Here is a 13,244-nt window from a genome sequence, read left to right on the forward strand (position 1 = left end):
AGGTCTGGTGAAGGTCTGGTGTAGGTCTGATGAAGGTCTGGTGAAGGTGTGGTGTAGGTCTGGTGAAGGTCTGGGCCTGCATTACCTGGGGACCATGAAGCCGAAACCAGTCAGTTTGACTACTGCGAACTTGGTGAGGACCACGCTGTGGGAGGACAGGGCCCTCATCACCAGGCCCCCCCTGTGGATGTACTGCAGACCCTCGCACACCTGCAACATCACTGACAGCAGCCACCTGTCCTGCAGCACTGGAAACTCTGCACGCTGCACGGACAGGGAGTAGACAACACACACACACACACACACACACACACACACACACAAAGTACAGTACTATTTACTGCCCACGGTTTGAAAGGGCAGCAATACAGTGCGACTTACACAACATACTACTTGCTTATCATTTAGAATGAAACTGTTTCACTAGTTAGTGTTCAGATAGTGATTGATGTGTCCATCTTTTGAGTCTGTCCACTGGACTCTCAGTGCTCTCACTCTAATGTATTTCCGTGCCATATTTATTTTTGCCGGTAAATGAATTTGTGAATGTGCATAAATGCCTACATTTATTTAAAAACGACATTTAATGGTGCATTTGGTTTGATTTGCTTGACATACAAAATGCCTTTATGAGGTCTTCCATGTTTGTTTCTGTCACTTCTTTGAGTGAAGCAGGAGATGGAATGCTCCAGTTTTCCTTTCATTAATAAAACGGAGGCACAAACTGCAACTCCAGACCTGTTTGAAACAGAAAATGTCACATCTGAGCTCGAAGACGACCTTTTTCCAACTCGTTTGGCTTTTAACCCTTTAAATCTATGTAATCAGTTTAGACAAGGAGGGATTTTTTACTTCTCAGGTTGTTTGTCCTAAAGAGGTTTAAGTATCCAGTTTTTCACAATGAAAAAGCAAGTACAGGAGAAAAGTCAGAAACAAAATTAATTTCCTTTCTTGTTGTTTCCAGAATTCAGAAAAATGTAAATGGTAAACGGGGAATTTGGGAAAAAAATAAAGCTGAATCTGGAAACGCTTCCTGTCCATCTCTCTATCTCTACACTGTAAGCTATCAAACAAAGGCAACAAGGCCCCCAGAACACGTGTAGACAAGCCTCCATGAATCTCATGTACTCTATGTGTCTGGTAGTAGTATGAAGTAATCCTCCAGGTGTGTCTTTGTTACCCTGATGTGCAGCAGGGTGTGCAGCGTGCCGACGTCGACCGGTTCAAACACCAGACTGGTCCTCTGGAGGTCATCAGACAGACTCACCGCCATCAGCTGCAGCAGCTGCGGGTGGAACAGCTGGCTGACACACACACACACACACACACACACACACACACACACACACACACACACACACACACACACACACACACACACACACACACACACACACACACTAAATTTTGGTCTTTAAGTTAGTTGTGAAATGAATGTTGGTTCGCCACAGCTGATATGCTCCCCAGACCGGCCTCAGGTCAGCCGGACTTGGTTGAAACTGAGAGGATTTTCGAGTAAGGAAAACTTGGGGAGTGGACTCTGCTTCATAATCTCTATGTAGAAGTGGCGAAGGTCAAAACACACTTGAATTGTCCCACTGATCACACTTGTCACACCCAGAGGTTTGGCCTCAGGTACAGATCCTTCCGAGTGCAGAAGGGGCTCCATGCTTCAAGGACAGTGCTTCTCAGTCGTCTGTTGGTTGATCCGGTCGCCTGCAGTGATTTTGGTCCAGCACACAGGTCTGGCCAATGTTAGCTCATAAATAAAACAATCCAAACTCAAAAATAAGTTGTGTTTCTGAGGTTTCTGCTCACATTAATAAAGGTTACTGGCAAGAGTTGCTTTGCTCAATTATGTGCTAAGCCAAGCCTGTTCATACAGCTCTTTGGATTGAGGTTAGGGTTAGTTGTTACCTTAGGTTAGGGTTATTACCTTTAATACAAATGGATATGAAAACCAGATATGGATTAAAAACATGATGCTTTCCACATAGGAATACATATTCCCGTATTTCTTGGAGAAAAGGGTTATTCTGGACTCGATGTCGGTATCGGTGGTGATCTAAAAATATTACTTTAGAGCTTCCTTTAGAAATTCCACAAGTCAACAACCAAAACAATGTCTGAAGACCACACCCCATCACCTGCAGTAGTCTTGTTCCATGAGCAGCAGGTCTGGATAGGCTGTCTGACTGTCCTTCATTGTTTTTACTGTCACCCTGGAGCCCCTCCAGCTGGAACTGAAACACACCATTTGGTCTTCAATGTGATCAAATATCTCTGGCTTGAAGAACAAGTCATTACTTTCATATAATAACAGCCCAATTCCTGGTGTTTCTCTCACGATGTTATTTTATTTTAGTGTGTTGATAAACAATGTGAATGTAAGTCATTGGTATGACTTTCTGCTGTGTATTCGAAACCAGGAAAAATGGTGTTAATTACTTGAGATAGACATATTCTCCAATTATGATTTGATAAGAACTCTAATGATTGGCTGATGATATAAAAAGTATGATGCTATGTATGTTTTCACTCTAACCAAAAGGGGGAGCTGCAGCCCCCTCTTCCCTCACTACTGGTTCTCTGTGTGTGAGAACATTGAGAGTCTGATTCCCGGTATGTGTCGACACACTTGTAATTCTGTGATTGTGGTTCTGTGTGACGTAACGGTCTTACTTGGTCATAGAGGTCAAAGAGCCACAGGAGAAGGAGAGCAGAGGTTCATCGTCAGCCTGGGTCAGATCACTGTCTCTCATCAGTGGGACAGATGCTGGCACAGCCAGCGCCTGGCACAGCTTGTTAACACACACCTAGACAAACAATCCTTACTTCAGGAGAACACCCAGTGCAGACCATACTGTCACAGAGACTGTCAGCCTGTATGTCCCATCCACTCATCCAGATAACAGGGAGAGATTGTACATGTAATACAATAAAAGGTTTTCAACTATTCTCCACATGTGAAAAAATTCAAACCGGCAAACAAAGTTTGAGCTTTGAGTCTTAAACACTGACTTTATTTCAGTCGTCCCATGCATAGTATAGATACATTAAACTTAACCCATCCTCAGCATTGGGAGCAGTGAGCTGCTGTGAAGCACCTACCGACAGGAGGAGCCGGACCTTTTAATTAAAGTAAGACCCACTTTCCCCCTGAGCCACAGCCACCCCTACACATAACCATTAACATTTCTAACGCTGCAATGAATGATAAAAGAAAAACATCAAATCTAATTCAAATCAAATGTCTTGTAATTTTGAAGCTTTCTAATTTATGTCAGCTAGTTATGAAGTAAAAGGCCCAAATTGTCTTATTTCTTTGTATTATTTGTTATTTAAGACAGCAATATCAATAAACTTGTTTTTCGTCCACCACCAGCCAAAGTGCACCTACAATTTACAGGAACAGGAAGAAGCTTCCAGAAGTCTAAAAAGTAGGCTTCCATCATTTGACTAACTGAAACATTCAGACACATTTGAGAAAGCTGTGCAGCTGGTTTGTTCATGTTTAATTTGCTTCTAACTGTTTCTGAAACATATAGTGTCACTCCCAGCCAACACAGAACACATACGTAACAAATCAGCATCTACTGAATACTGTATGAAGTGATATACCTTTCCAAACCCTACACAGCAGGCAGCTGTACAGGAAAACTTGCTGTTTGTCCTCTTATTGAACTGCCTCTCAATTCCGCTGAAGGGAGCAGAAACGCAGAAACGGTTGATTATACATTACACGACTAACGACAGAGCTGTGTGAACGCTATTCTAATTCCCTGATGTTATTTCTTCTTATATGTTCAATAAGAACAATATCATGTTGGATAAGTGTGTGATCCACGTGGGCCGTACCATGCTTTTATGCGATCCATCAGAGACGCAGGGTGTGACAAGATGGATGTAGACGTGCGGGACGTCCCGGCTGGGCTCGGACACAGCTGCTGCATGGAGGATATGCAGCTCTCCAGGAAGTCTTGCATCTGATGAGACAGAAGCACGGGTGTAATTTAACATGTTGGAGTTGCCGAGTCATCTTCACGTAACCGGGAGAATGTTACAGGTTGGACCTAAAAATATTTCTGTATCACTTTCAACATCACAAGTGTGAACAGAATGCTGTCGGATTAACATAAAGGACGCAGCAGCTCAAGCTTAAACATGCAGAGAGAGAGAGAGATGTGCATCTTGACCATTCTAACTAACTTTCTAACTTTTTTTTTTTTATATTCTTAATGAAAGAAAATTTGGTGGCCTGTTGTGGCCTGAAATTCTTATTTACCACAGCCAATATTTTTCCTTGCTCACTTCCTTCCTCCTGGCTATATCTCTTGTTCGTCCCTCAACTTTATGGAAGTGCAATGCTAAATCCCTGGAGTTCCTCTTTCATCAGTCCACTTATTCTAAGTTACGTATGCTCAAGCTGGTGCTGCAGCTATGCATGTCGCACTTCACCAGCATCCGGTGAGAGAGACGCTGCAAGCTGAACAACTGAACGGCTCACCCTGGATCTGCCTTCCTGCTTCACAGTCCTGAGCCAGTCAAAGGGCGTCCTGCCCTCCCAGTCGTGAAACCTCAGATCTCCTCCAGCGTCTAGCAAGCCCCTAACCACTGAAGGGTTACAGGAGAGTATGCCCGCGTGAACCGGGGTGCTCCGGTCCATACAGCGACTAGAAGAGAGTCGATAATGTAATCAATATGCTGTGTTGTAAAACTGTGACAGAAACATTGTTTTGCAAGTACCAAGTAAGTCTTGGCTAGGAAGTTCCAGGTCAAGTTCTAAGTCAAGACCAAAAAAAGCACAGGTCAACAGCAGTTGGTATATTACGTATAAAGCCAGAATCGAACCTGAGACAATGCAGTTGTCAATGTGCGGCCGGTAACCACTTGGCTAGCAAGGCGCTCTGTATTTCTAACTTTTAAATACATTTGATATCTACAGGTATTCTATTCCTGGGTCTCGGGTTGAGGTTTGATATCGTTTTAGCAATGCAAAGACATACCGTCCACTCAGCATATTAAAGTGATGTTAAACAGCGATGCTACTTTTACCTCACAAAAGATCTTTAGCTCAGTACGGACACCAGCTGGCAGAGAGGCCATGAACCAAACAACAGACATATTTCATTCTAGGCTACAATAGAAGTCTCCTCACTGGTATGTTTTATGTGATACTGTGCTGATGTGCACTGACAAACATCTGTCCCTTCTGCTTGCGCAAAGGGCTCGTGTTGGATGTATTCAAAGTATGTCCGTTTGTCAGAAATATGAAGAGTTAATACGCGGCGCACTTTTGCATGATATCACCTTGAATCTTTGGGTTTGTGGCGGAATTAAGTCATTCCAGGCCAGAGGGCTAAAGTTCGAGTCAAGACACAAGTCATTGGTGTCATTGGTCAAAGTCTAAATCATTCTATCAGCGTGACCAGGACTTTAGAGGTAAGCTTTATGAGAATGCATGAGCTACAAGTATCCTTAGAGTGAGTGCCAGGCCCAGACTTACTGGTTGGGATCAGCCCCGTGACGCAGGAGCAGCTCCGTCACCTTTGCTTGGCCCGACAGAGCGCCATGGAACAGTGGAGTCTGGCCCAAGTGATTCACACAGTCCACGTCAACACCTGGAACACATCAGGAAACACGGAGCGCAAGCGTCCCTTTATGTCAAGCACTGGGTGTCTGACTTAAGACTAGTATTGGATTCATCTTTATCTGCATGATGCCAACCTGGACGTATTACTGGTACAATTATAAATACAATACTGGTGCTATTACAGCAACCAAGTGACATACCCTTATTCAGAAGTTTCTCCAACTTGGTGAGGTTTCCCATCAAAGTGTATTTGTGCAGTTGAGCGTGTACGCCTCCAGTGGTAACAACACCCACATGCACAGGGCAGGGGAATGGCAGCGTGCTCATCCTGTTTCTGGTCGACCCAGCAGACAGTTACAGTGAAGTCAAACTTGTTGAAGCCCGTTTGACCTTGTGGATGCTATTATAGCTAACATGTTTGATGCAGGTCAAACACCAGTGATCTATGTAATTACGCAAAATCATTCAGTTTAGCACCACTGCCTCACAGCAAGAAGTGAATAATATATAACACTTTCAACTAGTATTAAGAATTAGTACTTTTACTTAATACATTTAGAATTCACCCCTTTATTCCTTTATAGTAATATATTTCTAATGTTAACGTTACTTATGACATCATCTCTCTGTGAGGTGTTCTGGAAAATCCAACATACAAAGTTCCCATATAATGTATTAGAATGCAGGACTTTACCTTTTATAATTAGCGTAACTTTAAAAATTCTTCTTCTTTTTTTCAGATTATAACTTATCACTAGTTCTCTTTAAGACATTTCTCTTTATCCATATCATATGGCAAATTAGCAAAACTGCTAATAAAATGCTAGCTAACATTAACTATATTTTTATAAAACGTTAGCTTCTGAAAAGAACACCCATAAAATAAACAATTCCTAAAAACACTCATAGTGTATCCATATAGATGCCTGATCAATATTGAGTAGTAAAACTCAGACTTACGTAACGTTACAGGTAACAGATGGGTTCAGTTTCTTATAGCACTAGCTAAGCTGTGCCTCATGATGGCGGAGGGACCAGGTATCTGACCCGCCTCGATGTGTCACGTGTCACTCATGCCTCTCAGCCAATAAGGAGTCACCTCGACTGTTAGCCGATCCATCCATGCTAACAATTATTTCATGCATTACTTAAGTGGCCATTGCAGTGTTAAAAGAGCAAACAGAATCTCAGCAAAATTTAAAATAAAACGGTAAGATATAAATATATAAATAAATAAAAATGTATGGAGGTGGTTGTGTTGAGGTAAGGGCAGGGTGTAACATTAGTTGTCTCCTGTTTGTGTTTTATAGGCCTATATTTTTTTCAAACAGTTCAGAAATACTGGGGAATAATATTCCCTCCTTTGTTTTTAATATCCTGCCTGAAAAAAAACGTAATGACGTTAACATTCGCCATCTTCTTTGTTACTAGCCCAAGAGCACTGGCACACACTCCAACATAGGTGGCGGTAATGCGCCATAACGCTTGTTACTCTACCCACTGTTAAATAGAGAGACGAAGAGTCGTAGCAACCGGCTTGACGTTACAGCCAGCAGTCATGTTGTAACCGCCAACATCAACATAACATAAATGGCGAGAAGAACAGTCACGATGTCCCCCCTTCGTGTTGGCCGGTTAAGATGTTAATAACGGTGTGCTACGTCTATCTTTGGGTGCGCTTTCACAAGTGCTACTCGGTTTTGATACGTAACAGCCTCTCCCGACTGAGCAGCGGCAACTTCAGCTTCAGCTTCCGAGTCTGCTCGAGCTCGGCCTCAGCACCGGACACAGCGTCGCCGACCGAGCGCCACACAGCTGCGCGCCGGCAGCCCGGTCCGCTTCCAGCCGAGGACAACGTTTTCCTCCAGCTGGGAGACAAGGCTGTCTATGTCACGGAGCCTCAGGTTAGATGCTTGAGCTAGCTTTAAATTGGCATGATATCGCATAACTGGATCCGGCCTGGGCCTGTCACCGCCTTGTTTACATTTCTCATTTAGCTCTAGAGCTACTTAACAGTGGTGCAAGAAGCTAGCAGTCCTGCTAGTCCTGAATTCCAAAACGCAACTTAAGTCAAAGTACTTCAACAGCTGTGATTAAGGAAATTGAATGAAAAAGGAAAACAAATCAGCAGTGTTTGTTTGGTAACTTACTGTAAACAGAACCAGGTTTACATACATAGCCCTAAATCACAAAAACTTATAGACCCAAGTCAGACATAAGTCAGGAGGAGTCCTCATTTATGAGACTAATCTTGGACTTTTGACTTACTTGAGATTTCACTGCTTGAAGACCTAACTTGATATGAGCCTGTGTGTCACTGTCTACATGCCTTGATGTCATTCTGTGCCTTTATGGTCAAATCATTTTAGCAGCCTCCCCGTCACTAACTACTAATCACCGTGTAACAGCCTGGTAGTGTTTGGAGTCATTCTTCCCTGTGCTGTCCCCAGGCGTGCGACGACCTCAGCAAATGGACCGTGCTGTTGGGGTCCTCTCTGGTTTGCGGTCCGCGAATAGAGAGCATTTCATTCATCATAGAAGCTGCAGGACACAGAGTGGGCTACCATTCTCCTCACACGTCCAATAAGAAAGTAGGCACCACACATTGTCTAACAAGTAGTATCTTCAAGAGCACCGTTCTAATTTAGTAAACCTGATTTATTTTGCCCCAACAGCCAACTTCATGATACCCAAATCACATGAATCTATAGTTCATATCTGTTATATTCTATGTCCATTTTTTCATATTTTATTCATGGCTGTTATCTAAATATAAGCTTGTATAAATACATTTTTTAGATAAACTATGTGTAAGGAAAACAGGCAGATGTACCTTTACTCCTCCTCGACTAAGACACAGTAATACTGTGTGTATTACCGGTTTAGGTTATTGTGAATGGTATATAATATCTACTTGTACCAAGGAAAGAGACTGTAACATCCTGAGAGTTAACTTTAAGACAATAAGTTGAGACCAGCGTTTACCTTTCAAAAATCAGATTGCATTTAGCATCCTCCGGTGACCAATCGCTTCCAACCTTTCTTACAGTATTTCAGAATCAAAAATACATACTGATACAGTTCTGTTAATCTAGTCATTTATTAATCATACTGAACACCACCTATCGGTGAAATGCCATCAAACTTAGCAGAACTGTTTGATGTTCACATATGAACAGGCCTTCCATCTTTGGTTGGATGATGCATTCAAGAGTTATGACAGTGCTCTATTAACTGCCCACATGGTGGTGTTAACATACATACAGTATGTTGAGCATATGCAGAGGGGGAACCGGTGTGCCAGCGACAAATATGCAAATTAAAAGAGCAGGCAGGGCAACCTGTGACTGGACTCGTGTTGATCGTCATGAAGCTCTGTGTAACTGGAGGCGCTTCCACCTGACAGAAAAAAAGTATTCAGGTCTTTGTTCTTAATATTATCTCCATGCATCCCCTGCCTGCTTTCCTACAGAGCATGATTAAGTGATGCCATTTATTTATTTTCATCAACTCGGTAAGGTTATTTATTTATTTTTATTTTTTTATTTATTTATTTTTTAGCATGCTGGGTTTTTTATTTTCATTTTTATAAACCATTAACTTGCTTTGCTCGTGAGGCATTTGGTTGCACTTTCCAGGACGGCTTCTCTTCTTTTGATGCGCTCCCTCTCTCCTCCACTTTTCTGTTTCTCCTTTCTTCCTCCAGTGCTGTCCATTTGTCTTCACACCGCTCGGCCATGTGCGCTCTATGCACTGACTGGATGTTGTGTGTCTGCCATGTTTTCACTTTGATTTACCCATTTCACTTTGCATTTTTAACACTGCTCTATTAATCTCTGTGTACATTTGTTTTTATTTCACACAAGTGGCTTCCTGATTATAGTATTTTAGAGTGTTCAAATGTATTTCTTAGTATGGGTAAATTAATATAATTTAGATACTTTAGCTGTTCATTAATTCTGGCATCACGTTTGCATATATAACTTATTTATCCTTGTATTTGTTTTCTTTCTATTTTCTCCATTTTCTAATTCTCCAAACTGCCACTGTGAGAAAACCATTGCACACATCATAATTTATGCTGAGCGACTGAGAGTGTTTGGGGGAAACATTAAGTTAGTGTGGGAAGCATCATCAGTAACTCTGTTAACCTATTAAACTAAAATGGTGCACCATTACCACATACTGTATGCCTTTATTATATTAGTATATACACAGAGTTGCCACTAGTTGCTAGCTACACCTGTATACATCTATTACAACTTCTATTATTCAACTTCCAACCTATTTTCAATGGCATACTTCATTAGTATTACTTACAGTATAATGCAGATTTAAATATTATTGATCTTCAAATTATTTATTCATCTTTTGTGGGTTTGACAATTGCATCGAAATAAATGTTACTATAGTTAAGTAGTAACTTTTAGTTGCTCCTGGTTTAGCAAACAACTCCCATGCATTATCTCTTTAACATGTAGGCTGGTTGCTCTGTCCAGAGTCTGTCTGTGTTTGTGCAGCAGACAGACATGATGCACTCCAGCGGATCAGTCCTGGGTGTCAGCTAACCAGTGATGTGTGTTGTGTGCAGGTGCTGAAGTGGTCTGACTACTGCCTCCCTCTGGCCCGCAGTCCCGGCCAGCCCTTCAGGGCCGTGGCTCAGGCCAGCGTGGACAACTTCAGCCGCCTGGGCGTGGCTTTTATCGAAGATCGCCTTCAGCTGGACAATGGACTTACGCCATCAAAGATAATCCGTATGTCGCCTTCAGTTCATTTTCATATTTCCCCTTTTCATATCACTGCCTCAGAACACCTTACTGATGTGGCAATATATCTTTTTCAATACTTATTTCATTTAATGAGCTGTGCGTCATCCATTTTGTAAAGTCGCGGTTTAATAAACCAGAATGTGGCTTGAGCAGATTTCTAATAAATTGCACTGTATGTGCATTGTTCATCGTCATTTATACACTAGATGTCGGCTACATTTAGTGATATTATTCTTGGTAACTTCTGGAACTATATTTTACCATTTCTGATTGTTACATCTTAATATTACACTTACACGTTTACATCTTACATTAGCATCATAATCTTTGAGCGGACCCTTTGGCTGTGAACAGAAACCGCTGTTTAGCAATTTATGCTCGTTTTAATTGACTTCAAGATTTACATATAATCAGAACTGTTTATTGCCAAGTACGTTACACATACAATGAATTTGACTCGGTGAATGGTGCATAACAATAAACAATAACTTCGTAACTGTTAATATATCCGTTACTGAATATTTAAGCCATGAAGTGTATTAGAGTTTAAATACAGAAATACTTTTTGTAATATTTGCAATTAACCACTTTTATGTCAAACATTAAACTGTTTAGTTGTGTTTATTAATTGTATAGGATTTCTCAGACACATGGGGTGTTCTGGTCTAGAAACACAGATTTGTTTTTGCATTGTAAACTTAAAAAACTACACATTCAATATTCATTCACCCTCACTACCTGCTCAGCACCAAACTACAAACCGACAGTTAGCTGGTGAACATAGTGGAGCTTCTAGCAGCTGCCGAGACAGACATTTTTCTCAGGAGTCGATGGAAACTTGAATATTGAACTGTCTTTCATCGTGACTGCAAATAAGTGCTAAAGCTATCTGCTGGAAAAATAGACAACGTGTTTCGACTTTGACTTGGCTTAGCTTGTAAACTGAGATACATGTATTATATATGTATATTTTTTACGAATTTTAAGTCACCAGATTGCACTGATGTTTTTCTAAATTGTTATGACCTTCCCGTAGCTGTCCTCATCCAAGAATCCACCCTCAGCGAGCTGCTGGAGAAGCAGTGTCTAAAGACCGAGACACCACCATGTCTCTGCGACGCCCGGACTGGACAGGGCGTTGCTGAGCCTTTGCGCCATCACCTGCCGGCCGACTGCCAGCACCCACCGTGCCGCAAAGGCAGCCTCCTCCTCACCCCGGAGGTCAGGAGGAGGTTGGAGGAACGGCGAGGGTCGGAGCCGCTCTGCGGCACTAAGGACCCGGGACCCATTTGCGACTCGGAGGACCGCTCCTTGGGGAACCATCACCACATGGAGGGCCACAGACACCACCTCCATCTGTCCAGCTGCAACGAGTGCTTGGAGCTAGAGAACAGCACCATCCTCTCAGTGAAATACGCGTCGGCTGAGAACATTCCGGACCTTCCCGATGATAACTCAGCAGGGCTGGACAGTGGCGCTGAGACTCTGGATGACGTCCACGATGCCAAAGGGTTTTCTGGGCAGAGCGGTGGACTGGACTGTAATATCAAGCCGCCAAATATTCTGCTGTACACGGGCGGCTGCCAGGAGCGCTTTCAGTATGTCCGGCAGATTTTATCAGAGTGTATAAACATGGAAGACAACATAATATATCCCCTCCAACCACAGCAGGCTCTGAGCGACCCTTGGCTGGACAATACCAAGCTCCTCATCCTGGCAGAGAAGGAACCCCTGACCCCCCAGCTTCAGACCTGTTTTCTCACCTACCTTAGCCAGGGGGGCAGGGTGCTGGGGCTGGCCTCCACCCTGTGCCCGGCGGGCCTCTGCCTGGAGGCCAGGGAGGAGCGACGCGGTCGGGTCGGCAGGCTGAGCTTCACCAGGGAGGACAGCACGGAGCTGGAGCTGAGCGTGTTTTTGAGTGGGAAGGTCTACGTCAGGGACATGCAGGGAGGAGGGGAAGTGGAGCTCTGGGGGGAGCTGAAAGGGGACGCCCCCCATCAGAGGGACATGGTTGTAGTCAGGGTGACCCACGGAGAGGACGGCGGGGAGGCTGTCCTCTGCCAGGTAAAGACACATGACATCGCTAAAGGGGATGATTGCAGTGGTTTAAAGGGCTGAGTCTTCTTTGAAATGTTTATAGCTTCAGAGTCTTATTCGTCTCATACTCAAACAGCTCAGTGGACACTTTTTTTATTTAGGTGGACCTGTTCATTTTTTATTGCAATCCAATACAACAGCTTTGCCATGTATTCTACCATTATGAAGATTGTGATGTTCAGTTTTGATTGACACTTCCAGAGAGGTAAATGTGTGGTTGTAGTTGGCAGTGATGATGCACTGGACTGCATGAGAGGGGACAAATATTCATAACATATTTTAATATAATGCGGTGAAGTACAACTAACAATTTAACCTCAGTCATGAACATTATTATCAGAACATCCTGTAAGACGGTGCCTGATATTCTTCCAGTAGTCCTGGGTATCATCCAGCAACCCACATTCAGATATGACCGTCACCAGAGTTAATGTGATTGTCCAGCGTTGCCTATGAAGCTTGCCGCTGCTGTTGAGGTGGATTGGAACATAACTCGGTCACCTCTGTCCTCACTGCAGCTCCTCGTATTGTCCTTTGCTTTCAAGCTGCATCAATTAGTCGTCAACTATTAAATCTAATCGAAAACTATTTAGACAATTGATCAAAACTAAAATATAACAACTCAAACTTGGTAAAGAAAAGAAAGTCAACACTCTGGTTGCAGCTTCTTAAATCTAAGTATTTTCTGTTTTCTTTACTCCTCTATTACTGTAACATTTTACAGACCCAGCAACTAATCAACAACAAAAATAATTGAGTCGTAGTCCTACTTAATTTATATTTCG

General features: G+C 42.8%; 2 protein-coding genes across 4 annotated transcripts in view; one reads left to right on the forward strand and one right to left on the reverse strand.

Moving 5' to 3' along the window:
• Positions 1–6,632, reverse strand: part of tex14 (testis expressed 14, intercellular bridge forming factor) — a 15,748-nt gene extending 9,116 nt beyond the window's left edge. For all 3 annotated transcript variants that reach the window (XM_031871562.1, XM_031871563.1, XM_031871564.1), the window contains exons 1-10: positions 6,554–6,632; positions 5,794–6,036; positions 5,507–5,621; positions 4,508–4,673; positions 3,859–3,986; positions 3,622–3,700; positions 2,683–2,816; positions 2,148–2,243; positions 1,181–1,304; positions 86–264 (exon numbers count right to left, since the gene is read on the reverse strand). In XM_031871562.1, the coding sequence (XP_031727422.1) occupies positions 86–264; positions 1,181–1,304; positions 2,148–2,243; positions 2,683–2,816; positions 3,622–3,700; positions 3,859–3,986; positions 4,508–4,673; positions 5,507–5,621; positions 5,794–5,920 (1,148 nt within the window). In that variant the 5' untranslated portion in view covers positions 5,921–6,036; positions 6,554–6,632. The remainder of the gene's footprint in view (positions 1–85; positions 265–1,180; positions 1,305–2,147; positions 2,244–2,682; positions 2,817–3,621; positions 3,701–3,858; positions 3,987–4,507; positions 4,674–5,506; positions 5,622–5,793; positions 6,037–6,553) is intronic.
• A 479-nt stretch (positions 6,633–7,111) lies between these two features.
• The window catches only part of hlcs (holocarboxylase synthetase (biotin-(proprionyl-CoA-carboxylase (ATP-hydrolysing)) ligase)), a 29,916-nt gene continuing 23,783 nt past the window's right edge, over positions 7,112–13,244 (forward strand). Inside the window, 4 exon segments of the mRNA XM_031871565.1 lie at positions 7,112–7,497; positions 8,044–8,184; positions 10,185–10,347; positions 11,399–12,426. Of these exon segments, the coding sequence (XP_031727425.1) occupies positions 7,234–7,497; positions 8,044–8,184; positions 10,185–10,347; positions 11,399–12,426 (1,596 nt within the window). The 5' untranslated portion in view covers positions 7,112–7,233.

Source organism: Anarrhichthys ocellatus, unplaced genomic scaffold (assembly GCF_004355925.1).
Source record: "Anarrhichthys ocellatus isolate YVR2014 unplaced genomic scaffold, GSC_Weel_1.0 scaffold59, whole genome shotgun sequence".
Classification (NCBI taxonomy): domain Eukaryota; kingdom Metazoa; phylum Chordata; class Actinopteri; order Perciformes; family Anarhichadidae; genus Anarrhichthys; species Anarrhichthys ocellatus.